A 25,694-nucleotide genomic window follows, 5' to 3' on the forward strand; every position below is an offset into this window, starting at 1 on the left:
TTTTTTCCAGCACTAAGGACATTCAAAGACAGGTTGAGCCATATCCTTCCCGTTTTTAGGATGATTTTTCCATCCACACACCAGCAAACATGTACCTTCTAACGTTTCCATCCATCATTTATTCCAGGTATATAAAACAGAGTCAATTTTAGGAACAAATCTGGCTTTCAGGAAGAAGCCAAGCCACTGAAAAGTGGCCAGTTTGAACAGCTTCGGCACATTAAAATGCGGCTCCGAACCCCGCTCAGCTCACACAAAGCAACCTCAGCCACCCTGATATCTTTATTTCATGCTGCCAAGACGTGACAGTGCCTCCAGCTAGGGAAACGAGGCCCTTAATTTTAGTCAGCGATGATCTTTTACATCATGGATTAACCTAGAGCAACAGTAACTGTAATAAATCTCGGGGAAAACACTGTAATCAGACATATGTGAGCTGACAAAATAGGAATATAAGAAATTTTCAAAGGGGGAAAAACCCGTTTCTCCTGCCTCGCTCACTCTATCATTAACTGCTGACACCTGTACATTTTCCAGCTTTAAAGAAATGGGGGATACAAAGCCAAGACAGACAAGTGCCCCTGACAAACTCGATGATAGATGAACCAATAACGCTTCAACAACACGGTGGTTCAGGCTGAAACTCTCCAAACACCCAGAAATATTCCCCCCCAAATGGATGGGCCTGTGCTGAGACAAACACTGAGCCTCTTTCAAGCCAAGAGCCAGGTGTTTCAGCCTTTGTGCCCCCCCGGATGCAGAGCTCCTGCACCCGTCCGGCCTGAGGGCTCGGGCAGAGCTCACCCAGGAGCTGTGGACCTGACTGTGCAAGGCTGGAGACCCACTACCACCCCACATATTTCCACAGATAAATGTGTGGAGCCTAGCAATCAACCCCCAGCTCTACCCTCCCTGATAAACTGAGCAGCGAAGGCTCCTTTAGCACCACGCTCCCAGCTTTGAGATACTTCTGCAGCTCGTTTCACCCATTTTGCAGTGTTCCCGTATTATTTTTGAAATAAGTATACTTGATCCGAGCCAAGGTTTTAGGTGGATCAGGTGAGACCTGGAAAGCGGCGTTTCTTTGGTTTGTGTAGACGCGGCCTGATGAAGATAACCCGCGCTTCTTCAGAAGCACTTTTGGTGCAGTTCAAGTCTGTAGAGTCAGCAGGGAAACCTCCCAGAGAGAGAACCACCTGCAGTCCGGAATGGCTCTGGCTGATCGCTCCTTGTAGAACCTCAGCGAACAAGGACAGGAGCCCTGACGAGCACCCACGTTTCTCCCTGCCGTGTGATTACAAACAAACTGACCTTGCTCAGACTTGGGCAGGTGTAGCCACTACAACCAGGTGCAAAGGACCAAGGCACTGAGCGGGGTCGGGAGGACAAGACCTGTTGGGAGATGTGTTGGGGTCCCACTGCGAGCCTCAGGTATATCCCCAGGGGCTTGTGAGCGGTTATGGAGAAGGAAACGTTCTGCAAGAGCCTGAGGAGCTGGAATGATGGAGGCAAACGTTGCCACCTGGACCTGAGGAAGCCTGTCCGTTCCCCCTGGCTCCGGGAAAAGATAAATACCCCATTCCTCCGTGGGAATAAGCAAGGATAGAGAGAAGCAGCCTCCTCCCATGAACTCCTGCAGAAGTAACCTGTTCTAACAGCATTCTGGAAGTGGGATCCTTGAAGAGGATGAGGCAGGACCCTGGCAGGAGGTGGGGACTCATACGGTGACCACAGATGATGACATCTACCACCTATGTGCTGCCCGTGAGTTCTCATGATGCCTGGCTGAAGGTGATGCTTGGAAGTAAGACGATCGTTGGCTTTCTAAGGGCTGGTTCTGGCCTGGTCTAGTGTCATTCCACCCTTCTGCGAATGGCTCGGCTCTCAGGAAGAGCAAACTGTAGATCAAGGATGACACAAAGAACATTCTGCCATCAGGCTGTTCCTTTGGTGTTTATTCCATGTTTATTCCAGCCTCTTCTCTTAGCTGGGTTGGTAAGGTGTGTGTGTGTGAGAGCTGATAGGGGTCTTCATCCTGAGTGACCTCAGCGTAGCCTGTGAATCGCTGAGGGCACGGCTCATGGGTCAGAGTACAGAACGGGTCTGTGGTTTTAAATGGGAAGTCATCTTTAGTTACTGGCATGTTTGTCAAAATCCAAGCCGCCTGCCAGCAGCTGGTAGGCTGTTCATTAGTAACCGTGCCCAAGGATCGTCCCCAAAGGCTGACGTAGCCTACCCTGACATTTTTGTTACCCTCTGGTCCTTTCAGATGCTCTCCCTCAGCTCCCTTCTACAGATGTACGAGACCCGAGTTAGCAGACAACTGACTCTCAAGAGGAAGTTTTTAAGCAAGCCCTGGTAGCTGACAACTCCAGGGTGCGCAGAGGCAGATGACACATCATGTGTCCAAACAGGTTGGAATTCTCAGCGTCTTCATTCCTGAATTAGCTTTGGCCTACCTGATCTTGTCTTGGACGACAGACAGCAACAGAGTCCTCGCTCCTTTATAAATACAAAAATGCTCTGAGCCAAAGGGGGTTGCTGATTCTAAAGCTGCGTTGCTGATTGCATCATGTCCTCATTAGTCAAAATACAAATCTGGGAAGCACTGTGGAAAAGCTATTTATGTTTCCCTTGATCACTGCAGTTTCTATATCCAGTATTTCTGGGATTCTTGTGATCAAATCCAGATCTATGCACATCCTTGCCCAGCTCAGAGAAGAGAAAGATTTACCTTAGTCGTGTGCCCTTGGGATGGTTCCTGCTCACAAGAGCAGATCCCTGCAGCTCACACAGCCAGAAGAACATAGAACTGGCAGATCAAAGGGGGCTCAGATTTGACTATTAGGTGCAGCTCTGCCCACCCCACATCAAAAAGAAATGCTGAAAGGAGAAGAGTACTGGTAAGGACAGCGAGCATGGTCTGAGCCACAGATTACCTTCTGTGCAAGGAAGAATTAAGTAGAGAAGGACTCTTAGGCTAGAAGTGGGTGGGATATGAACAGCCTCCAATAGCATGAGGAAGGTGAACAGGTGAATGTTACAATAAAACCAGAAGATTTTTCTTAAATGGGTCATAATTGAATTGTAGAACTCCCTTGTGGATGCTGGATTTATGAACCAGTGGCCTCTGGACATGCTGCAAATCAGGAAGGAAACTGAGGAGTGCTGCAAGGCAGGAGCCAGTGCAAAAACCAAGAGAAAAATCTGACTTGCTGACTTAGTGACTAACTGCTAATAATCTTACCTAAGCATCTGCTACGTGTCATCACGGGTGACAGGAGACAGTATCAGCATGAATTCTTGTACCCTTAAACCGCTTTTTTCAATGTTGAGCTTTTGCCATAATCTAATTAGTGTTTCCCTTCAACACCACTTTCCTTACTAATTCCTACTTACCCTAAGCTGTTCATTTTGTGTCCCCTCGTTATCGCATATAAAAATGCTGTTCCACTATTCTTGATCTCAGCACTGAAGCATAAGGTCTGTGTGGCCGAGAAAGCGAGTAGAAGGCTCAGGTGGTAAGAGCCAGCCCTGCTCTTACTTGGGATTAGTGCTTGATCCGGGGCTGTCCTAGCATGTGCTGTGGCATCCCCCTTCTCAGACGAAGGGAATATGTAGGCTAGACCCTGCCCACAGAGGAACGAAAGCACAGCTGGCAGATGATGATGCGAAAGATGTATCCTGAGTGAGTTGCTAGATGTTGACATGAACAAAAAGTGTCCTTAGGTAAAAAGTACTTTAGGATCAATACTGGTACTTGGCAATAAAGCCAATATTGGTATCTTCTCCTTTGCTCTGTTAGTAATAAAGAATTTGTTCCTGTGTGCTTGAACTAAATGGGCAACTGAGAAACATAACTGGGGAGGATTGCTTCACCTCCTCCATCAGAGACCATCCTCCAGAATGTTCCGTGCCAAGCTTATATTTTGCACGAGCCTGTCTCCTGGTATTCGGCAAGGCAAGGAACACAAGGTACCTGCTGTGGATAATCCTGACTCGAGTTGCACTGTCCTCGTCCCCCGCATCAGCCATGACTTTTCTAGATAACACAGCAGACATAATTGAGAAAGAAAGAAAGAACTCTCTGAATGGGAAGGGGCAGGGGAACGAATGGTTCCTGGGACTGTCAGCCCATGAGACGAAAAGGCACCGATCACACCCACTGACCGGCACAGAAACTCATCACGTACTGGAAGGAGGTGAAACGCTGGTGAGCCAGGATGGTAATTATGAAAATAATTAAAAATATTACCCACACGGCAGGATGGCATCAGGAAGCACTCCCTACCAGACAGGTGAGACGGCCCTGATGACTGTGGAATTAAGGGATTTTTAAAATGTGAATGAACCAGTTTGCATGAAGAAAATGGGTAAAGGTGGTTAACCAGAGAAGTAGAAACTAAAGAACTAGGTGATCACTACCCCCATGAAGAGCTGTTCCAGAGTCAGAACCGACAGAGGGTTGTCCCATCCCGTTCCCTAAGACCTTTCACACAGGAGGATGAAGAGGCTGTGGGAGAACCTGGCAGACATTGCTACTCAGGAGACGTTTCAGGCTGCACACAGAGGACACGTGTGCCTAAAGCAGGAGCTTCTCCGACAGAGGTTTGAAGACGATTGCTGTCTGCACTACAGTGAACAAACTTGGACCCCAAACAGAGGTTAAAAGCAGAGACAATGCAAAAGACCTTGCCCACAAGGTTGCTCGCAGCCCAGTAAGTGAGAAGATGTTATGGGTCACGTTGCTTAAGCACTGCCGACGTGAATCCTCTGCAAACCCCAGCTCTGGGATCGTCTGCTCGCTCAGCCCTTCGCTTCTAATCCAGCAGAAGGTGTAATTCACAGACTCGTGGAACAGCCCAGGTTGGAAGCGACCTCAAAGGATCATCTGGTCCAAGCTTTCACGGGAAAGGGACCCCAGAGAAGATTATCTAACACCTTGCCCAAGAAACCCTCCAGTCTGGGGACTCCAGCACATCCCCATCTGATGTCACGTGGCGTGCTGCGCGTGGGGCAGCGTTTGTGCGCACTGCATGGAATGATTTACAGAGAAATCCTGAAATACTTTTAACGTAGCTCGTTCAAACCTGCACACAGAACTGACTTTTGTCAAGGAAAGCAGGTGGATCTTTGCTAGTTCTGTCTGAAGGGCTGCTGCTGAAGCTGAGGGATCTGGTTTGCCTCTTGAGTACCACCTTGTCATTAAAAAAGTGACAGTTGGGTTTCTCGTTCCCTGCAGGGAACGTTTATTCCTTCACAGGTTTGGACAAGTGAAGTCTCCAGTGAACCACCTTGCCATGCACCCTAACATATCTTCACAAGAAAGAAAAGCACAAATGCATGATTCAGCTAGTTTTTGGCATGTTTCCATCCATCCATCCATCCATCCATCCATCCATCCATCCATCCATCCATCCATCCATCCAATAATTTACATATCACAGAATCCCAGAATCACTCAGGCTGGACAAGCCCCTCGGGATCAGCGAGACCAACCCTCAGCCCGACTCTACACAGTTCTCCCCTACCCCACATCCCCCACAGCTCATCCCAACGGCCCTGAAACCCCCCCAGGGATGGGGACTCCCCCCTCCCTGGGCAGCCTGTTCCACTCTCGCACCACTCTTGCTGGGAAACATTTTCTCCTCCTGCCCAGCCTGACCCTCCCCTGGGGCAGTTTCCAGCCGTTCCCTCTTGTCCTGTCCCTGATCCCCTGGGAGCAGAGCCCAGCCCCAGCCTCTCTGCAATGTCCTGTCAGGAGCTGCAGAGAGGGATGAGGGCTCCCCTCAGCCTCCTCCTCCTCACACTCAACACCCCCAGCTCCTTCCCTGGCTCCTCACAGGATTGATTCTCCAGCCCTTCCCCAGCCTCGCTGCCCTCCTCTGCCCTCGCTCCAGCCCCTCCAGATCTCTCTGGGATTGAGGTGCCCAGACCTGGACACAACCCTCCAGGTGTGGCCTCACCAGTGCCGAGCACAGGGGACTGTCACCTCCCTGCTCCTGCTGGTCACACTAGTTCTAACCCAAGCCAGGAGGCCGTTGGCTTTCTTGACCACCCGGGCACACTGCTGGCTCCCGTTCAGCTGCTGGTCAGTGAGAACCCCCAGACCCTTCTCTCCCAGAAATGTAACAGTAAGTAAACGTAAACCCAAATTCAGCCCAAACCCAAAGGCCTCCAGTAGACACGGGCAGCTCCAGAGAACTCTGGCCGCTGTCTTTGGCGCGGGGGACAAGCGTGAACAATGGCAACGCAGGGTGCTTGCTATGTGCCACGTCCCCAGCAGCACAGAGGGACTCTCCTCTGTAAGAGCCTCTGGTAGAACCAGAGCAGCCTCTCTCAGAACAGCTCTGGAAGTCATGCTCTATTTAAAAAGAAAAACAAAAATCTCTTTAGCGCTCTTTAGGCATTTCTCACGGAATAACATCTCTTCCAATAAAAGGAAATCACTCTTCGGAGAGAACAAACTGAAGCACTGCAAACAGTATTATGAACAAGAGGCAACGCTCTGAAGAGTCCCAGTGACACGAGATCCACGCTCCGCGTTCTTTACCTCCGCAGTACCAAACCCCAGTGCCGCGGGGCGTGCGTACCTTTTGGTGGGTGTAGGCGCTCCGGAGGACATGTGGGTCACCATGGTGTCGTTCATGTTAGTCAGAGGCCGAGGAGGACTGAAATGGAAATATTTAGTCCAGTTAGTGATTAAAAAAAAAAACCAAACCAAAACCAAACCAAAAAGGAAAAGGAAACAAAACCAGAAGGAAACAAAACCAAACCCAGGGAAAGGGACATCATTGTGCTCAGTCACAATATCAGGTCAAAGAGCAGCACCAGGAATTTTTTTGCACAGATACTTGAAGAGTTTGGTCTACTCTTGTCGAATTATTTTTCGCAATTCATGTGTTACACTAAATTGAAGATAAAAATAACATTTGTGATCACATAACTGACCTTTGGCACTGTCTAGTAGTTCAAGCCAATGTATCAACCAGTCTAATTAGGGCAATTATTTGAAATGTTTAAAGAAATTAAGCAAAGATTTATTATAACAAGCATTTATACAACAACCGCATACACCATCTGTTTGGGGTTTAGTTTAATAAGTTAAAGTTAGTTCGGAAAACCAAACTGATAGAGCCCCGTGTTCCTTACTGCCCTACACAATACAACCATGGACTGGTGCTCCATTATTTCCATTTTGAACCCCTGAAGGTTTCCCAGGGCCTCCCTGCCACGGCCACTCGGGCTCTGGTGCTGGCGGCTGTGCAGGGAGCGGGAGACACGAGGGGCGGACACGGGATGTCCCCAGGCAGCTCTGCCGGGGAATTCAGCCCCTGGGAGAGAAGAGCTACGGCGGCTGCTACCACAGAGTCAGTATTTGCCTGCGGTTACCCTCCAGTGAGACCCAGCTTCATCCAGAGACCTGCAGGGATGTGCGGGGCTGGAGCGAGGGGGCACCAGCCGGGCAGGACCTGTGCGGCTCGTGGCAGCGCCCGCTCCCCTGCACGCTGCCCTGGACCATGGAGGAAAATCTTCACGGGTTTGTGTCTGCCGTCATTCAGACAGATTTACTGCAGATAATACCGAAATTAATTCCCGCAAACTTCAGTTTTCCACAGTCCAATGGAGCAGGAGGTGTTTGACCCGGCGGCGCTTGCAGCTTCTCCCTCCCCTCACGACTCATCGGCTTGTTTCAGCCAACAATTTGCAGAGCCCAGTAATGCAGAGCATCAAACGACCAGTAAAAAAAAAAAAATCACTTGGATGTCAAACATATCAAATCACAAAAAAATATATTCCCCGTACATCTTACTGCATTCCTCCTCCACGAAGGATCCGAGTGCAAAAGCACTTCAGTTCTCACTCCTCGCGCAGCACAGAGCTGCCCAGAAATAATTATGCTGCGGGTTTTAATGTGAACGCTGCTCTAAATATAACATTATACCAAGAAATGATTTGGTCATAAGGTATTTACTGAATGTGCTCCTATGGAAAAGGAACTTCTTAGTGGACAGAAAGAGCAGAAACGGGCTTCCGAGGCACGGGGAAGCCAGCAGACGTGCCCCAGCGCCGTGGGTTTGGGAGCCATTCGTCGTGCGTGAACGCACAGACAGACCCCGTGCTAAGGAACAACTAACGGCCCTTCTCTGCCCCTTCATCTCCCTACTTACTTCTTCTTGACCGAAGCGAGGAATGTGCTGTCCACATCTAACTCTCCTTTTCCCCTAAAGACTCCCTTACCAGCCTTGCATTCTCCTGCCACCCCGTTAAAATCGGGCGTGCAGCTGTGAGAGAAACAGCTACAAGAAGCTGCTTTTGCAACCAAAACCGTATTTTTCAGCCGCAAACTCCCGTCTCCCAGTTTCGGTGTGCATCAGCCGCGTTTTTTCCTTTGCGAGGGACAAACAGGCTCCTTGTGCTGCCAGACACAACAAACACCACCCCAGTACTCCTGATAACTTTAGGGCAAGGTGAATTTAATGGCAGGGTTTTGTGTTCCCGTGGAGGGGGGAAAGGCGTTCGCAGGGGCTGGGGCTGAGGCACCCGGGAGATTTGTTTTAAGCAACAAACTGTAGGCAGGGGCACGTTTTCCATCGCCCCACAGAAACTCACCTATGTGGGTCTACGACACTGAGGGAAGGGCAATTCTTTATTTTCTTGCAATATTGCTTTTATATGACTCTTCTAATAAGAAAGTGGATGTACGTCACCCTTTGCAGCCTGGTTTTAGTATCGTTATGAGACATTTCCTCGAGTTCATGCCAGTTCTGTAAATCCTCAGTTTTCCAGCTAAATCCTCGCTAACAGTGATGAAGGCAAAGAAAAAAAATTAAATACAAACATCTGGTCAAAAGATTCCTAGTACCACAACTCCATCTTTTTTATTATTTACAATAAAGCTTTTCCCAGTCCGGAGAATTTCCTGAGGCCCTTTATACATTTTTAGGTAATATCTTTTCAAAAAAACATGACTCTGTCAAGATGGCAACGGCGACAGAAAAATCGTTGTGTTTGTGAGAGCAGGAGGACGTGGCAACCACGTACACAACATCGCTGGAGTAATGAGAGCTGCCTTATCTAACCAAAACTCCTAGTTTAGGAGGAGATTCCCCTCCCGAGATGCTCGTGATAGCTGGCATCTGCTGCAGCCTATCAACACAACACAGAGAAAAGACAAAGATTCTTGAATCGGCTACTGAGGAGATTGTTCTGCCTCAATAACCTCACCAGAAAACCCGACTATCCAGACACCTGAGACAGGAGAAATCCCCAAACCGTGGCTGGCAGAGGAGCCCAGAAGATGCCCTCAGCAGCAGCTCCTCTCCCGCCCACAGCCTAGCTGGGATACTAAAACAACTACGGGATTTCAACGTATGTCAGCAACAGCTTACAACTTCTTTTCAAAACCTTTTCAAAATCTTTCAGGTTTAGCTCATCTGGCATTTGAGGGGTATTCACTCTTGGGAAGAAAAGCACCTGAAAGTGGTGAAATAAGAGAAATCTTTCAGATACCTGGGAGCTGGGACAAACGTGACAGTCCTACCTGAGAAATCAAACTCCTTAAATTCTCTTTTTTTCCCCGATGCTTACAAAAAGTGACATTAGCCAAGCCATCCCAGCATGGATTAAATTCCGTTCTTAGAATTCCCCATCGTCTTCCTAAACCTGTCAACAAGCTTTTATGGGCAATTGCCATCATTCTAATAAAATCAACAAAGACCTTGACTTTACTGCTAGTGTTTACTGTCTCCTACCTGTAGAGAAACCTGTGAGGTTCTGATGTAACTCACATCTGTTCGCAGTAACCCTGCCTAAATATGAGAGTAATCTTGCCTAAAAATAAGAAATAGTCACTGCTGTTTTGTGTCAACAGTTTTCCTAAGTATGAAAATCAACCATTACGCCTGGGTCTAATGACTTGCTTGTCTTCTTTCAGACTTGGTCGATGAAGGTCCAGAACAAAACCAGGACAATTCTGAGACCTCAGAAGTGTAAAACCTCAATAAATAAATTAACTAAATCTTGAGACTTTTTGCTGTGCTGGACAATCACCCTGTAAAGGGACCTTTGCAAAAAAGCAGCAGTAAACAAATTCTACCAAACTGCCTTCCCCTCTAAGCTGTTCTCCTATCCAAGACTGCTGACGTGCAGCAAAGCAACATTATTTATTGGCTTCCATCAGGGTGCCGAGACTCAGGAAATGCAAAGCTCAGGAAAAGCAATCTACACTTGAGGGTTAAGGGCTGTCACCGCAGCCAATTAAGACTAAAAAAAGGAAAAGGAAAAAAAGAATGCTCTGTCAGTCAGATCTGGGATTGACGAGTCTGAAGTCGAAGACTGACAACTGAAATTCCAAAATTTGAGAAATTTCACTGGCCGACAGGAAAGACGGGCAAGGAGGATGTGAAGGGCCCCGAGCCAGGTAAGGACTTCAAGGAGAAGTGAAAAGTGTTTCCACGTCAGGAGCGAAACCCCGACCGTTTCCTGCCTTTACTCCCCGTTCTGCGTGGGAGAACCAGCGTGTAGAGCACAGATAACAGAACACAGGACAGCATTTTCCAGGTGCACTCCTTGGCGCTGCAATAGCTGTCAGTACAATAATGCCTGGAATGAAGCTATTCTTTAATTAGGGATGAAATTAATGGGGATAACTTCTTGATGTCCATCAGCCTTTTTTATTTTTATTTTGTTCCTACAACTGGACCTACTGTATTTACACAGCTACAAACCGAGCAGCTATATACTAGCTAACGTTAAGACTGGGCTTTGCCCTATAACCTGAGAATTTTGAAACCAGTGAGATTTTAGAACAGATATTATTAGTCTTTTTGACACTGCCTAGGAACCCCACTGGCAGTCCGGGCTGTGTTGCTTTGTGCAAAGAGAATTACACAGAATTACAGCTCAGACTGGACTCACACATGAAGGCAGCCACAGACCAAGGATACATTATTTATGTCAGACACAAGAAACTGAAAAATCCTACTGACATTCCATCGCACTATACTGCAGAGTGGCTGACCACAGTCTCTGGTTATTATTATTATTATTCTTATTACTACTGTTATTACTACTATTACAATGATTATTATTATTTTACAGGCATGCTGAGGGAATTTTAAGGAGAGATTTAAAGGAAAACAGACACTTTTGTAGGTAAAGGTTAACATAGAGCACTCCGAGGTGCCCGCAGGCTGGCATCACAGGCAGCAGGCACTGCAGCAAGACCCTGACATCGTACGGGAGCATTGTGACAAAGGAATGGCCCCCAAATCCACGGGGAGCCCCAGTTCAGGTTGGTCACTGAAAAACCACCACAAACAATAACTGGTGGCTGATGAAACACAGGTGCACACAACCGCCAGGACAAAACCACCCCAGCTGGCACGAGAGGCCCTTCACTCCTCTCGCATAAGGTGGCAACCGGACAGAGCAGTGCGGGCACCCTGATTCCTGTTGCTGGGAACTTTATTTAATTTCTCGTATAGCACTTTAGGAACCGCAAGTCATTAAAAGTCATTAGAATTGTTTGTTCCCAACAGCACACACACACTATTAACACTTTTTTTTGCTTAGCACTTTCCTCCAGGTGAGAAAGCCAGCGATTAGGAACCTGATTTCATGTCATTCTTGCTTTTTCCTGCGTGGCACTTTCATTCACAGCTGTCTGGAAGTTTGGTGGGAGACTCCCACGAACCACCACGTACAGAGAAATCTCTTTCTATTGTAACATACCAGGAAGGATTCAAAGCAACAGAGGCTTGACCTGCTTTTCCCACAGCCTATTCCTGGAAGGATTATCACCACTGTGTCAGCCCTGGCGTGGCCAGCAGGGACAGGGCAGGGATCTGAGCCCTGGGCTGGGCACTGGGGAGGCCGCCCCTCGATTCCTGGGTTCAGTTTTGGGCCCTTCACCCCAAAAAGGCCATTGAATGACTCGAGCGTGGCCAGAGAAGGGCAACGGAGCTGGGGCAGGGTCTGGAGCACAGGTCTGCTGGGGAGCGGCTGGGGGAACTGGGGGGGTTCAGTCTGGAGCAGAGGAGGCTGAGGGGAGACCTCCTGGCCCTCTGCAACTCCCTGCCAGGAGGGGGCAGAGAGGGGGGATGAGTCTCTGGAGCCAAGGAGCCAGCGCCAGGCCCCGAGGGAATGGCCTCAAGCTGCCCAGGGCAGGGTCAGGCTGGCTCTGAGGAAGGATTTCTGTGCAGAAGGGGCTGTTGGGCATTGGAATGGGCTGCCCAGGGCAGGGGGGAGTCCCCGGGATCCCTGGAGGGGTTGAAGAGTCGGGCTGAGCCAGCGCTGAGGGATCTGGGGGAGTTGGGAACGGTCAGGGGGAGGGTCATGGTGGGGCTGGAGGAGCTGCGAGGGATTTTCCAACCCAGATGATCCGGGGACTCTGTGAGTTATCAACTCTAAAGCAGGTTGATATGAGCCCCAGGACCTGGCTATCGTATCGCCGGTGTGGTGACCACATCTCAGCTGATGCCGGCACAACACTGATTTAGAAGCTATAACCTATTACCAAATGATCAGTAGCATGTTTAACCAAACGGATAATATGTTTCTGATACTCCGAAGCTTACTGGTTTGTTTGCCAGAAGGCACACGGGCACACTCCATTCATTCGGGCTGCCGTTCTGCAGAGACTGGTAGGTTCACCAACACCAGTAAGGGTGTGGTTCCGCTCAATGCTGGGACGAGATGTCATTTATTTTACTGGGACAGCATGGACATTATTCACAGCAGAGATGATTAGTGGGTTGCCTGCGCTTCCTGTTATTCTAGCAGGTCTTGTTTATCTTTAAGATGACGAGGCCCAGGATCTATTGCTACTGTTCTGTTTTTAGGCTTCCTTCCCGGCTGATTTTACTCCAGCAGCCAAAGGAGGACATATTCTTCCAGGCTGGCATATAGAGATGATGGATTCTTTTTGCTGGTTGACTGAAGACCCTTCCAAGCAGTGGCAAAGGAAGAGAGATATAGAGACAAAGACTTGCACTCTGCCCGAGAATCTCCCTTCTCCTGTTCAGAATCTTCCCATCTGTCACAAATAAGACAAGACTTGGTATCTGTTCAGCGCAGTACAAGGAGGCTGGGTTGCTCCAAGAAGAGTCTCTCCCCTGCCTGGCAGGGTGCCTGACACTGCAATAGGACTAACGGGCACAAGACAACCATCCCAAGGAAGCATAGCCCGGCCATCGAGGTCTCGTGCGAGCAGCGATACGAGTCTGCTCACCCTGAGCATTGGGTCTAAGTGACCAAAAGGAAGGGTGGAGTCGGGGGAGAAGGTTCATGGGAGCAAGGAAATGGTTCGTGTCCTCCCTCGAAGAGGATAATGCCATTTTACTATCTGCAAAACGCTCTGTAGTGATAACACAACGGAAATCTTCCCCCTTGCACTGTGAATTCTCCAAAAATAACAATAAAAATAGGAGACACCGACTGCCGAGTGAGAGGTTTAGATCCCGCTCCAGCCTGCCTCAGTTCTGAACGGTTCCGACAGTTCACGTCCCACAGATATTCAAGAACGTAGTTTGGTGGAGTGATCCGGGGCCAGCTTGGCCCCACTTACATCACTAAATGGAACAGTGCCAGGGAGTCTTCCACTGCCCTGGCACGGGATCATCCGCACGTCTGAACTGTTAGGGGGCTCTAGTGCACTTGGGGCCCGAGTCGAACACCCCCCACGCTAACAACTGCTGGGAGTAGTCTGGGAGCGAGCAGGAGCCAGGAACGACTCCCAGTAAGCAGTTCAGAAGTGGCCAGACTTTTGGAAGGTAAGAAAGATTAATAGCATGGATGTGAGGGTTCAGAACCAGCTGGCTTCACTGGCAGAGAAGGGTCCCAGGCACATTCCAACCAAGAGGATATGCAGCGTTACGACTCAATCGAGGGTTTAATCCTTTGACTTTGCATCTCCAGTTTTCCCTCGGATATCAAAGCCACACAGCGTTTAATCAGAAATCTGCCAGAGGATGGTGTCTGATCAGCAGCAATGATCCAGGCAAACCCCTGGCATCAGTGGTAGCAGACAGGGAACTGCCAATCGTGGGTTAACTGGCTGTCAGTTAACTCAGGACAGGCTGGGAGAGCTGGGGGGTTCAGCTGGAGGAGAGAAGGCTCCGGGGAGACCTTAGAGTGGCCCCCCAGGACTGGAAGGGGCTGCAGGAAAGGGGGGGGGACTCATCATCAGGGGGAGGGGGAACAGTTTTAAACTGTCAGAGGGGAGATTCAGTTTAGATCTGAGGCAGAAATTGTTCCCTGTGAGGGGGGTGAGGCCCTGGCACAGGCTGCCCAGAGAAGCTGTGGCTGCCCCCTCCCTGGAAGGGCTCAAGGCCAGGTTGGACGGGGCTTTGGGCAACCTGGGCTGGGGGAAGGTGGCCCTGCCCGGGGCAGGGGGGTCCCTTCCCACCCAACCCACTCCGTGACTCCCCGATTCCCTGAGCTGACGGTTCCCGGCACTGCTCTGTCACCCTGCCCCCAGCACTGGGAACCTGGGTCCCCCAGCTGGGTGTTTCAGGTGAGAGAATCCCCGAGGCTGGAAGGGACCTCTCGAGATTGCCCAGCCCAACGTCCCTGCCCGAGCCCCATCAGCCAGAGCAGGGCGCCCAGTCAGGTTCCTAACAGCTCCCAGGACGGCGACTCCAGCACCCCTCCGATCACCCTGTGCCAGTGAACATCCCACACCAGGCGGCCTTTCCTTTTCACACCAGAGCTGCGGGTCTGCTCCGGCCTGACCTGCAGACGCAGCCGTCTGCACCGAGGGACTCGCTGCCATCAGAGGAGCTGGACTCGGTGATCCTTAGGGGTCCCTCCAACTTGAGGCTGGTTCCAGGATCACAAACCCCGCGTGCTCAGGAGGCAAGTGGTGAGCAAGTGGCCGGGAAGACCAGAATGTTTAAGGTTCATGCACTTGGCAATGGCCTTTCAGGCTTTACACAGCCACTGGCTCTTACCTGTCCCAAATACAGGGACAGGGTAAAGGATGTCTAGAGGTGAAAGCTTTAACCCACGCCAGGTAAGAGAATATAGTTTCAATGATCACGCTGATAGATATTTCAGAGCTTTGTGTGCAAAGGGCAAGGACTCTGGTGGGACAACGTACGTAACGTGGGCAGTGTAGTCAGCCATGACATGAGAAGAGGAGGGCTGGCTCGAGCAGGCAGGGATTTCGTGGAGTGCTGCGGCGTACTGAAGCTTCAGCAGCAGCCCACAGAGCTCCTTTTAAGTAAGATTAGGCAAAGATGGTTTCAGACCTCTTACTGAAACATTGTCCTCGCTATTGCACTCCGTGTGCCCGAGGAGTTCAACGACTGCTTGGAACAATTCTGGAGGTTAATTGGGTCAGACATTTACTTGCCTTGAAATTCATCAGCTCCCACGCGAGGAGGTCACCCCTCGATAACGGTCAGGTGTGAATTCACTCTCCACTGAACACATTTAAGAGGGTAATTCTTTGACTGTTATTAGCTGTATGAACCCTTATCCTCTAATTACTCAAAAACTATCATTAAGCAGGTGGAAATGAAAGAACGACTTCTTTTGTACAAGGTATTATATATAACCAGAAGCATAAATAAGGGCCATTATTTATTATTCAAATCTAAATAATGATCTCCTGCTGCCTTCTCCCCTCCGCCCATGCCTCAGTAAGTGGAATATAAGACCAATACATCCACTCAACAGAGGCACTGGAGGCAGATCAACGAAGGAGGGGAAAACCTATTTAAAAATGAAACAGCTGCTAATGAAAAATAAAAGTCTGCAACAGAAAGCAAAGCAGGGGGTGCTGGAATTACTCGTTTCCCCAGAATTAACAGACCGGGGCCACAAACAGACTCCATCTCGCTCAAATGACTGCGAAGGGCAGGAGGGTGCGTGGCAGGAAGGAGCATCCCGGGTGTGACGCCGGAGCGAAACAGCCGAATGCAACAACCAGGAGCAAAAGTAGGAGAGAAGCTTCTGGGGAGCGAGGGCTCGCTTCTGCATTTGGCTCTGCGGGAATACTAATGGAATTCCATTCAGTTTTAGGAAGTGCATTTCAAGAAAAGCTGGGCTGGTTCAGTGAAGAAACAACTAAAAGCTGGAAACATTCTTCTCACGGGGAGAATCGTAATTCCAAACCTCTTATTTAGCAGACAATTATGTGGTGATTTGATGGCAACCGACATATTAATTTGATTTATTTCTAATAAAACCAAACCGCAGTTCACAAGCAGAGAGATCACAAAGCCCAAAGAGCAGGAACTGCAATGAACAAAGCACGTGAACTACTCCCAGGGCTGTGGCAAGCTCTGCATGTCGGAGACTTGCGTGCTTTTTATAGAATACCTGGGTTTTTTCTTGGTATTATTTACTTTGCACAGGAAGTAATTCAAAGAAATCTTCTGATCTCTGTTGCATTTGTGGTGAGGTTAAACCTCTGGGATGATTCACGTGGAGTCCATGAACTGTGAATCAGGAAATAATGGCAGTGATGTCTGGGTGTATGTTTTAAGGTCGAAACACGAGAGGAAAAATTTCACAGCAGGAAAAATTTTGGAAACTTTTGTGTGTCATATACCTGTGATTTCTTATAATGACTGCAGACAATTCTATGACGGAAGAAACCCCATCAGACACAGATGTAAGAATTACCAGCCAGAGATGCAATATGCAAATTCAAACTCACACTTTGGCCCCGTTCTCAAAGAGCCAGCGACCTGCCACGAGAGGCTGCGAGGCGGCGGGTCCCTTCCAAACAACCCACCGGCGCAAACCACTGCTGGTGGTTCTCCACTACCTTGTCCTTTCTCTCCAGGCAATACACTCTATGATAATATCTCAGAAAGACTGAATTTGCATAGTCACAAAATAAGGTTTGGACGATGCAGAGGAAGATGCTGCCCAGCATGTAAAACAGCCCTCAGAAATAAAATCACTGTATTTTAAGAAAGGTTTCTTCTTTTTCCTTTCAGGCTTTTCTTTCCTTTTCCACATCCATCGCCACATCAGACCCCCTGGTCAGGTCTGCAGCCGCGCTCGCCGCGGCCTCTGTCACCCCACAGCGCTCCCCCGGCCGGAGCAGCCAGATGGACCCTCTTGGGCAGGTGTCCTTGAATCCTGCGGCGAGGATCAAGCCCAGGGTTTCTGATTTCTCCTGGCAGGAGGACCAGGAGGCGATATTTCACAATGCTGACTGCACTCCGGCTGCGGGCTGAAAGCCCAGCTGGAACACTACTTACACCTGGAAGACAGAGGAGGGTTTCTGGCTACTTTTGCAGGAGAATATTTGATAATATTAGCTATTTTTATTTCAGAAGATACTATGCAGATACCAAAAAGATATTAAATCCTTCCTTAGTGGGTTTTCTGGGGTTTTAAATCTTGGGTAGGGGTTTCGATTAAGAAACAAGAAACTACCTCCTTGTAAAGGAGGGAAGGAGGTGAAGGATGGAAAGTAGCAAGTGAGAGGACAAGAGGAAACAGCCTCAAGCTGCACCAGGGGAGGTTTAGATTGGATATTAGGAACAATTTCCTCACCTAAAGGGCTGTCAAGGGTTGGAATGGGCTGCCCAGGGCAGGGGGGAGTCCCCGGGATCCCTGGAGGGGTTGAGCAGACGTGCAGACGTGGCGCTCAGGGACAGGGTTTAGTGGTGGCCTTGGCAGCGTTGGGTTAACGGTTGGACTCAATGACCTCAAAGGTCTTTTCCAACCGAAACGATTCTGTGATTCTATAAATAGTTTAAAAGTCTTGTTCTGCTTCATATCAGGAAACACCAATAATTAAAATACGCTGCCACAACAAGAAAATTTTAGAGGCAGTTGAACTGTTGGAGTTGTTTCGATTCTGAAACTATTTCAGATTAGATTTATTCAATTTCAAATAAAAAGGGCACAGGCAGGTAGGACTGGGGACCGAAGCATCTGGCTTTTGTCCCATTTGTCCCAGAGACCAATCGTACTTTTAGTGCCACAACTGTTTCCTCCAGCGAGCACCTGCTGCGCCGTCGGTGTTGCAGGAGCCACAACAGAAGGCGACTCCCCCTTCTGCAAAAGCATCGAACTAAGGGTAGTAAAGGGCTACAAACGTTTATTTTTGTGGAACAGACACAGCTGGACCGGCGCTGGAGGCTGTGACGACGTGAATGGAGCAACAAAGCTGAAGGGACAGGCTTGGAGTTCCCAACGGTGTGTTATCCTCACGGAACCGAGCAGGTCGTGCAGGGGAAACCTCACAAACAACTGACAAAGGACATTTAAAAGTGAGAGACAAATTTAGCTGCAATTCACCCCAAGGGAATTTGCGGCTGTTGGGACAGAGCGAAATTGCACTCGGGGATCACATGCTGCAGCTTTTCAAGAAATCCGTTGGCTTGGCTGGGCCACGGGTGAGGTGGCTGCTGCGTCCCCAGGGGCAGCCCCCGAGCCCAGCGCCCCGGCAAGCCCTGACGTGGCCACCAAACATTCCTGTCGCTCCTCACCTCCTCTCGGCTCTGCTCAAGGGCTTATTTTATCTCATGGGGGAGCCAGGGAGAGCAGCTCGACAGGTTCAGCCTTGGGCTTTGATGTTACCTTTGAGATCCCCCAATAAACCAGCAAAAAACTCCAGCAGAAAGTGGGAAAGGGTTACCCGTTATTTCTACTGTTAAATAAGAAAGAAAGTCTGTTTAAAGTCAAAGTGCACTTTCAGTAGAGAAATCTAAGTTTCTGGTACTTAGTTTTTTTTCTGAGCAGGGAACAAAAAACCCCCAAATAGCAGTAACTTGAATTTGCAGGACACGCAAACCAATTCCTTGTGCAGATGAAACACACTTGAGAATGGGAACGCGCTGGGGCTGCCCCTGAATGGCAGAGAACCAGATGTAAAATTTCCTGTAGGCCTTCGGCTATTCCTTAAGCTATCCAGATTACAGCACTGTTTAAATATCTCTAAAGAATTATTGCAGTGTAATTAAAATAACATATACGACTGCAGTTTCAGGCAGGCACCGAACACTTACTCTGCACAGACTTTTAGAAAATTCCAAGTACAAGATGACTGTCAGCAGTTCCTCATTGTAACGGGCCACTTTCTGACAGTGTATTTATAAGAAAAAAAATTAGGAATTGTTTAAAAATAGCTGCTAACAGTTCTGCAATGAGAGCACCAAGGGCAAACACATCCATGGGTATGCTGAGCCAGCATTTTCCTATAAAAAGGGAACATAACAACTGTAGTATTACATTGGATCTCACCACCCCATCCCAGGGCAAATCATGTGAGCGACTTTGAAGAAAATCTGCATGTATGTATTACAGATTAATTACTCCTTTGTTCTCTTTGTCATTCTAAACAGCAGAAAACAGCCAATTCCTGTTCTTATACTATTCAAGAGTTGTTTTTTTATTTGTGGACTAGGAATGAGGAATGTGGCCTCTGCTTCCCTTTAAAATTTTGAGCTAAGTTTTCTCCACGTCTTTATGGAGCTTTTACATCTGTTTAACTGTGACTAATTTTCCTAATGCCACCTAGGAGCAAACCAGTCACAAGCTATCCCGGTGCACGGGAAGGCAGAAAAAAAATAATTAACGACGTATAATCCAACAACAATTTCGGTTAAAGATGCATCATCCAAAAATAGCAGCCTAACTATTTGCCAAAGGGAGACATTCTAAGCATGTCTGGGTGTGATAACGTTTCCCTACCTGAGTCGTTACTACAGCCGGGGTAACCTCCTGCCGTGCAGCCCGGGTTTGTGTTACCACGGGGTGAGGGCACGCAAAGATTTCATCTCTTTGCTCTGTCCTCCGGAAAACTGCAAATTTAGGTTGTTTCAGCAGCAGGAACGATGAACAGAGTCTTTTAATTTTACAGAGTTTGCGGTAATTTAAAAAAAAAAAAATAGTTGAAGGTGTTTGCTTCTGTTAAGATCATCCGAAACAAATGAAACGTGCCAAGAAGTTAAAAACCAATCCCAAACCTGAAAATATACACAGATATTTGAGATCTGACAGAGAGATGGGTACTGGGGAAAACAACCCCCTAAGCACTATAATAACACCTAGAGAAAATACAGTGTATTGTTTTTGAGCAATTTTAAAATTAAGTCCTCACTGTTTTTTTGTTTTTTTTTTTTTTTCTATAACAGCCGATTTATTTGTATGTAACATCTCTAACAAAATCCTTACAGAGCATTCCTCAGCTGCCTGCTCTCTCTGGCTCTCTCTGGCTTGTAAACAGCGGAGCAGTAACCGCTCACAGACACTGACCCCAACGTGAGTTCCTTATTGTGCCTATTTATTCCCAGCAATTCGCAATATGCATATTAAGATGACCAAAAGTCACGGCAAATGTTGCTGTTTTCCACTAAAATGTCACACGGGTATGAATGACCTCTTAATAATAATTCTTACTGTAAAGAAGGCATCGCGTGAGCCATCACTTCCTCCTGACTTTGTTCTTGCCCTGTTCGGGAGCGACTACGGGCAGGCTGGAGGGAAGCGTTCGGCGTGTTGCCCGCCAGGCTGCTCCGTGCCACCCGGCGCCGCGTCCCTCTCCGAGCTGCTCCCACCATCTGCTTACAGCAGCCAGAAACAAACCGAACCCCAGAGCGCGGCCCCGCCGCCGCTCCCCAGGGGCATCCTCCTCCTGGTCCCTCGCAGACCATCGCAAAACCCCCCGAAGAGGGCTTTAAGGAGCATTCCGGGAAGTTAACTCTGCCCTCCTGCGCTCCGGCATCCCGACGGCACGCAAAGACCTGCCTGATATTTTCACGCTAAAGTAAGGGAAGGGCAAGGAAGGGAAATCCAGCAAACCTTTGTGGCCGTGGCGAGGGGCTCCGCGGTGCTCCGGCGAGCTGGCATCCCTCGGCGGCATCCCGATGCGCGGCACGGCGCCGTCTCCAAGGAAACGCAGCCGCCACGTGACCCAGCATCTCCTGGGCACAAGGGATGGCAGCCGGCTCAAGGTTTTTAGGTTGGCTAAGGCAGTCAAGGATGAATTGTCCAGCCACAAAAGGACTGAGGATGTCCGTGGGGTTTTTTATTTTTTTATTTATTTTTTTTAAAAATGTAACCCATTTTGATCTGTTTGGAGGTGAGGGGTCAGCCAGACCGACGCAGATGCAAAGTTTTTTTAACGAACAAATAACACTTTATATTTCACTACATCCTTCCCCTTGAAATAATTAACATAGGAGTGCAAAACTTAACTCTGCAAAATGCAATATTCGTCGGGAGAAGCATAACAAAGGAAATGCCTGACTGAGATGAAACCGCTGCCTTTCAGAGGAAGAATATTGCTGCGGCTCTCTAAGGAGGCTGCTCGCAGCCAGCCACGGCACATCCCACGTGCATTAAAGAGAAGACACAATAGTTTCTCTCCTTTGTAAAATTCTGGGTCCCTAATTATTTGCCATAAAGACATTTGTGATTTTTAAAGTCTTCAGCGGATCAGACTTCTTCCTGTTTCCCCAGGATCAGTAACATTAGTAAATCCAAGACTTTAATACCCGCAGCATTAGTAGCTGATCTCCTACTGCCCGTAGATAAAGGGGAACAGAGAGCTGCTGACACCGTGTTCTCTGCAGCGCCGAGGAGCTACGGAAATTTAAAAGGAAGCAAGGAAGGAAGAAAGGAAAGAGCAGCAGAGAGGAAGGAGCAGAAATAAAGACCGACTAGAATATAAGCGCGGCTCTAACCAATACACACACCGAAACGCAAACTCCTGCGTGTTTTGAACTAAAAGAAAAATTAATATATGATTCATAAATTGTAAATATAATGGAGATTATTCCACCATGTAATCTGACCTCCTGCACATACACAAACAAACAGATTAAATTTCACCCACTTACTCCAGCATTGAGGCAAGATATTTAGGCTTGTCTGAAGCCTAATTTCAACAAGTTCAGATCTATGACATCAAAGAGAAAAAGTCACAACAACTTCCCTGGGTTGTTTATTCCAGTACTATCTTGATCATAAAGTAGATTCTTAACTGAAATTTGTCTGGCTTCAGCACCAATAGCTCAAGTATTAAAAAAAAGTCTCAGCTCCTTTTTCAAGCATAAAAGGAACGATAACTAATGCTCCATACTGTCCCAGAATAGTAGCATTATTTCCAGAACCGTAACTGTGAGTACAAGTATTGTAAATTATTATTAAATATTGACAATATCCCGTAACTTGATGACATAACATAGTACCTTGATAACGTCACATTGTCAAGGGACAGGTGAGAGCTGTTTACTAATACTCTGAAAAGATCAGGAAGTAGCATATGAATAAAAAAGCATTCAAAATTAAAAAAAAAAAACAACAGAATTATAATCCCATCACGTGGCATTTCCTATTCATTTTGCTGGATAATATCATAATAACCTCCTACCAGAAGAGATTTCTCTCAGCCAGAAAACAAAAAAAAAAATAGTATGTACTCGCAGTCTATCATAGAAACAAACAAAAAGAATTCAAAATAAAGAAAAAAATTTGTTCTGTCATGGAGAATAAGGACAGCTCCAGTCAAAACAAGTACATCATCCAAGCCTTTCTACTCTGAACTCATGATAACGCTGGCCAAAATGCTTCAAGGGGAAAAAAAAAAATAGCCCCCAGTGAGTCCCAAAGCCCTGGCCAGGGCCAGGAGGCTGCGAGGGCACCGCGGCGGTGAGCTGCCACGTGCTGGCGGGGACGCGGATGCCCTGTCCTCCCACTCCGGCTCCCTCGCCAGAAAAGCACCTAAACAAACCCAGGCTGAGCCTGCTGCTGCCGAGAGCCGCCGGCCGGCCCGACCTCTGCACGCACCCGGCGCCGATTGCCGCCCGAGACTGTGAACCAGCGTGCCCGGGGTATCGGTCAAACCAAACCCGCGGCGTGCAGAAACCTAAACCCATTTTCATTCTGGAGAAGCGGCAATCAAAATGATGACAGAAAATACCGCAACGTGCCTCCTTCGCTGGGAAACAAGGGAAAATTCAATGTGGCAGGTGGCGTATTCAAATGCAAAACCTAACAGAATACCAAAATCAAGGAAAATATGCATTTCAAACATGTTTAACTTTATAACCCTTTAAAAAAAAAAAAAAGTCATCTGTCTTCTGTTAAACATATTTACATTTTTTAAATGTGTATTTATGTAATTTTGGTAAAAAATGCCTATAACGTGACAGAAGCAGACACCATTCCTCAACAGTGACAGAATGAGCATGACAGTTAAAAATAAGCCCTCGTATTCCGGCAAAATAAATTTGCACCAAATGCTCATGCAAGATTTTAGGAAAACACGGCGATTTTCAAAAAAACGTGACGGGATTAAACCAAGAGGACGCCGAGACCTCACAACTGTGTGCAAGGATGCAATGTCCCGAGGAGCCGCTGCCCAGCCTCTCGCATCGCCGCCTCCGACCTTCTCCCGCGCACGGGGGCCGCGGCGGGGGACGACTGGAATCGCCTCCGGTACCAAAATTCAGAGGAAAAACCAGAAAGCGGGCAATGTGTACTTGTGATTTTGTACAGACACCCCGCATGGACTCACCCACGTGTGTGTGCGCACCCGGACACGCGGGTGTAACGAGAAACTCTCCGAGCTCCCCGTGCAAAAAGAAACTTCTCCTTTCTCTTGGAAGCAAAAGTTTCTCTGGGCTACTCCTGGTTAGGAGCGGTGCCGCCGCAGCCCGAGGTCTCAGTGGTCCCCGTCCTCCGCGCCGCTCCCACTTCAGACGGGAGGGAATTCTCCCAAGCGCCCAGTTTACCTTAGTTCTCACTCATCGAGCACAGAAAGGCGACAGGCTGTTCCCTCTCCCATTCCAGGCCATCAGAGGGAATCGTCTGTCGGTAATTCCCAGGCTGCGGGTTCAGGACACCGAGCCCCAACCGAGAGACTCCTCCTCGCCCTCCTGCCCGGCCGAGGAGGAACTTGTGTCTGTCCTTCCCGGAGCAGTGCCGCGGGACGCGGGGGGCGACATCAGCCCTGCAGACGATGGAGCCCTCCGTGGGATGGGACAAGGGACGAGGGGCCTGCACGGGGCCTCACCTCCCCACGGTGCCTGCGGGAGGCGGGCAGGACACACCGCGGTGCCACCGGGATGTTTTGGTTGTTGCTGAGCAGCACTTAACCAAAATCAAGGATTTCCCGGTTCCCCGAGCTCTGCCAGCGAGGAAGTGCACAGGGAGCTGGGAGGGGGCACGGCCAGGCCGGCTGACCCCCACTAGCCAAAGGGCTACGCCATACCACAGGGCGTCATGCCCCGTACATGAACTGGGGGGGTTGGCTGGGGGCGCTGATTGCTGCTCGGGCATCGGTCAGCGGGTGTGGGCGATCACATCGCCCATCTCTTGACTTTTCTCAGGTTTTATTTCACAGAATCCCGGAATCATCCGGGTTGGAAAAGCACCTGCAGCTCCTCCAGCCCCACCATGACCCTCCCCCTGACCGTTCCCAACTCCCCCAGATCCCTCAGCGCTGGCTCAGCCCGACTCTTCAACCCCTCCAGGGATCCCGGGGACTCCCCCCTGCCCTGGGCAGCCCATTCCAACGCCCAACAGCCCCTTCTGCACAGAAATCCTTCCTCAGAGCCAGCCTGACCCTGCCCTGGGCAGCTTGAGGCCATTCCCTCGGGGCCTGGCGCTGGGGCCTTGGCTCCAGAGACTCATCCCCCCTCTCTGCCCCCTCCTGGCAGGGAGTTGCAGAGGGCCAGGAGGTCTCCCCTCAGCCTCCTCTTATTACTTCTTCTCATACTCCTTTTCATTACTATTATTATAATATTTTATTTCAGTTATTAACCATCGTTATCTCAACCCAAAGGTTTTACTTTTCCCCGACTCTCCCCGTCCCGCGGGCGAGGGGCCGCGCGGTGCCCAGCTGCCTGCTGGGGTTCAACCCCACCAGCTCCAGCCCTGGGGAGCTGCAACGACAGCTCCAACCCTTCCACTGCCCCCCGAGCCCCCCACGGGAGGAACCCCCCTTCCACCCATGGCTGGTGGCGCACCGGAGCGCTGCCCACCCCGCTGCCGCCCCCTGCCACTGGAATTTGCCATGGAGTTGGTGGCTTACTGCTTCCGGAGCTGAAAATATGAACTGCAGTGGTATCAACAAAGTCTTTTTAAATGGATTAAGGACTGTTGGATCTCAAAAACATCTGTTGGTTTGGAACCTTTGAATCTCTGAATGATCTGAGTGGGTTTTTATAGCTACTGCGAAAGATCTGAGGCTTTTAATTACGGGTTCAATGCACGCTGAAAATAAACCTTAATAAACTGCATTTTGGTACTTTGTTTTAACATTATACTGTATTTAAATAAGGCCAAATGTAAAATTATACATCTAGGACATAAAAAATGCAGAGTAGGTTCGGAGAACAGCGCTCCATTTCTAAAAGCAGCGACCACAACCAAGGATTTACAGACCACGGCGGATGCTGAGGGCAACGTGTTCGGCGCAGAGCTGAGCTGATCCCTGAACACGGATGTATGGAAATGTGCTAGTGTTCAGGTGGAGAAATAACAGCGAAACAAAGGTTGGGAATAGAGCATAGCCTAAGAGGAAAAAATGGAAATAAACCACAAATATTAAACAGGAAGGAAGATTATCCATTCCAACTCCGATTCCAGACCCTGGGCGTTTACAACCCCTGGAAATGAAGACTGAGTGCCTCCACGGAGGGTGACCCTTCCCCGATACAAATTACTGGGCTCAGTAGAGAAGAAAGTTGGTGGCATTTAATGATCAATGAGAT

General features: G+C 48.9%; 1 protein-coding gene across 4 annotated transcripts in view; it reads right to left on the reverse strand.

Annotated features, from left to right (window-relative positions):
• DTNB (dystrobrevin beta) overlaps nt 1-25,694 on the reverse strand; it is a 132,846-nt gene that overhangs the window by 30,596 nt on the left and 76,556 nt on the right. For all 4 annotated transcript variants that reach the window (XM_026844410.1, XM_026844407.1, XM_026844408.1 and 1 more), the window contains one exon: nt 6,594-6,671. In XM_026844410.1, the coding sequence (XP_026700211.1) occupies nt 6,594-6,671 (78 nt within the window). Of the gene's footprint in view, nt 1-6,593; nt 6,672-25,694 lie in introns of those variants that run through there.

Source organism: Athene cunicularia (genome assembly GCF_003259725.1).
Source record: "Athene cunicularia isolate RWA chromosome 3 unlocalized genomic scaffold, athCun1 chr3_part1, whole genome shotgun sequence".
NCBI lineage: Eukaryota > Metazoa > Chordata > Aves > Strigiformes > Strigidae > Athene > Athene cunicularia.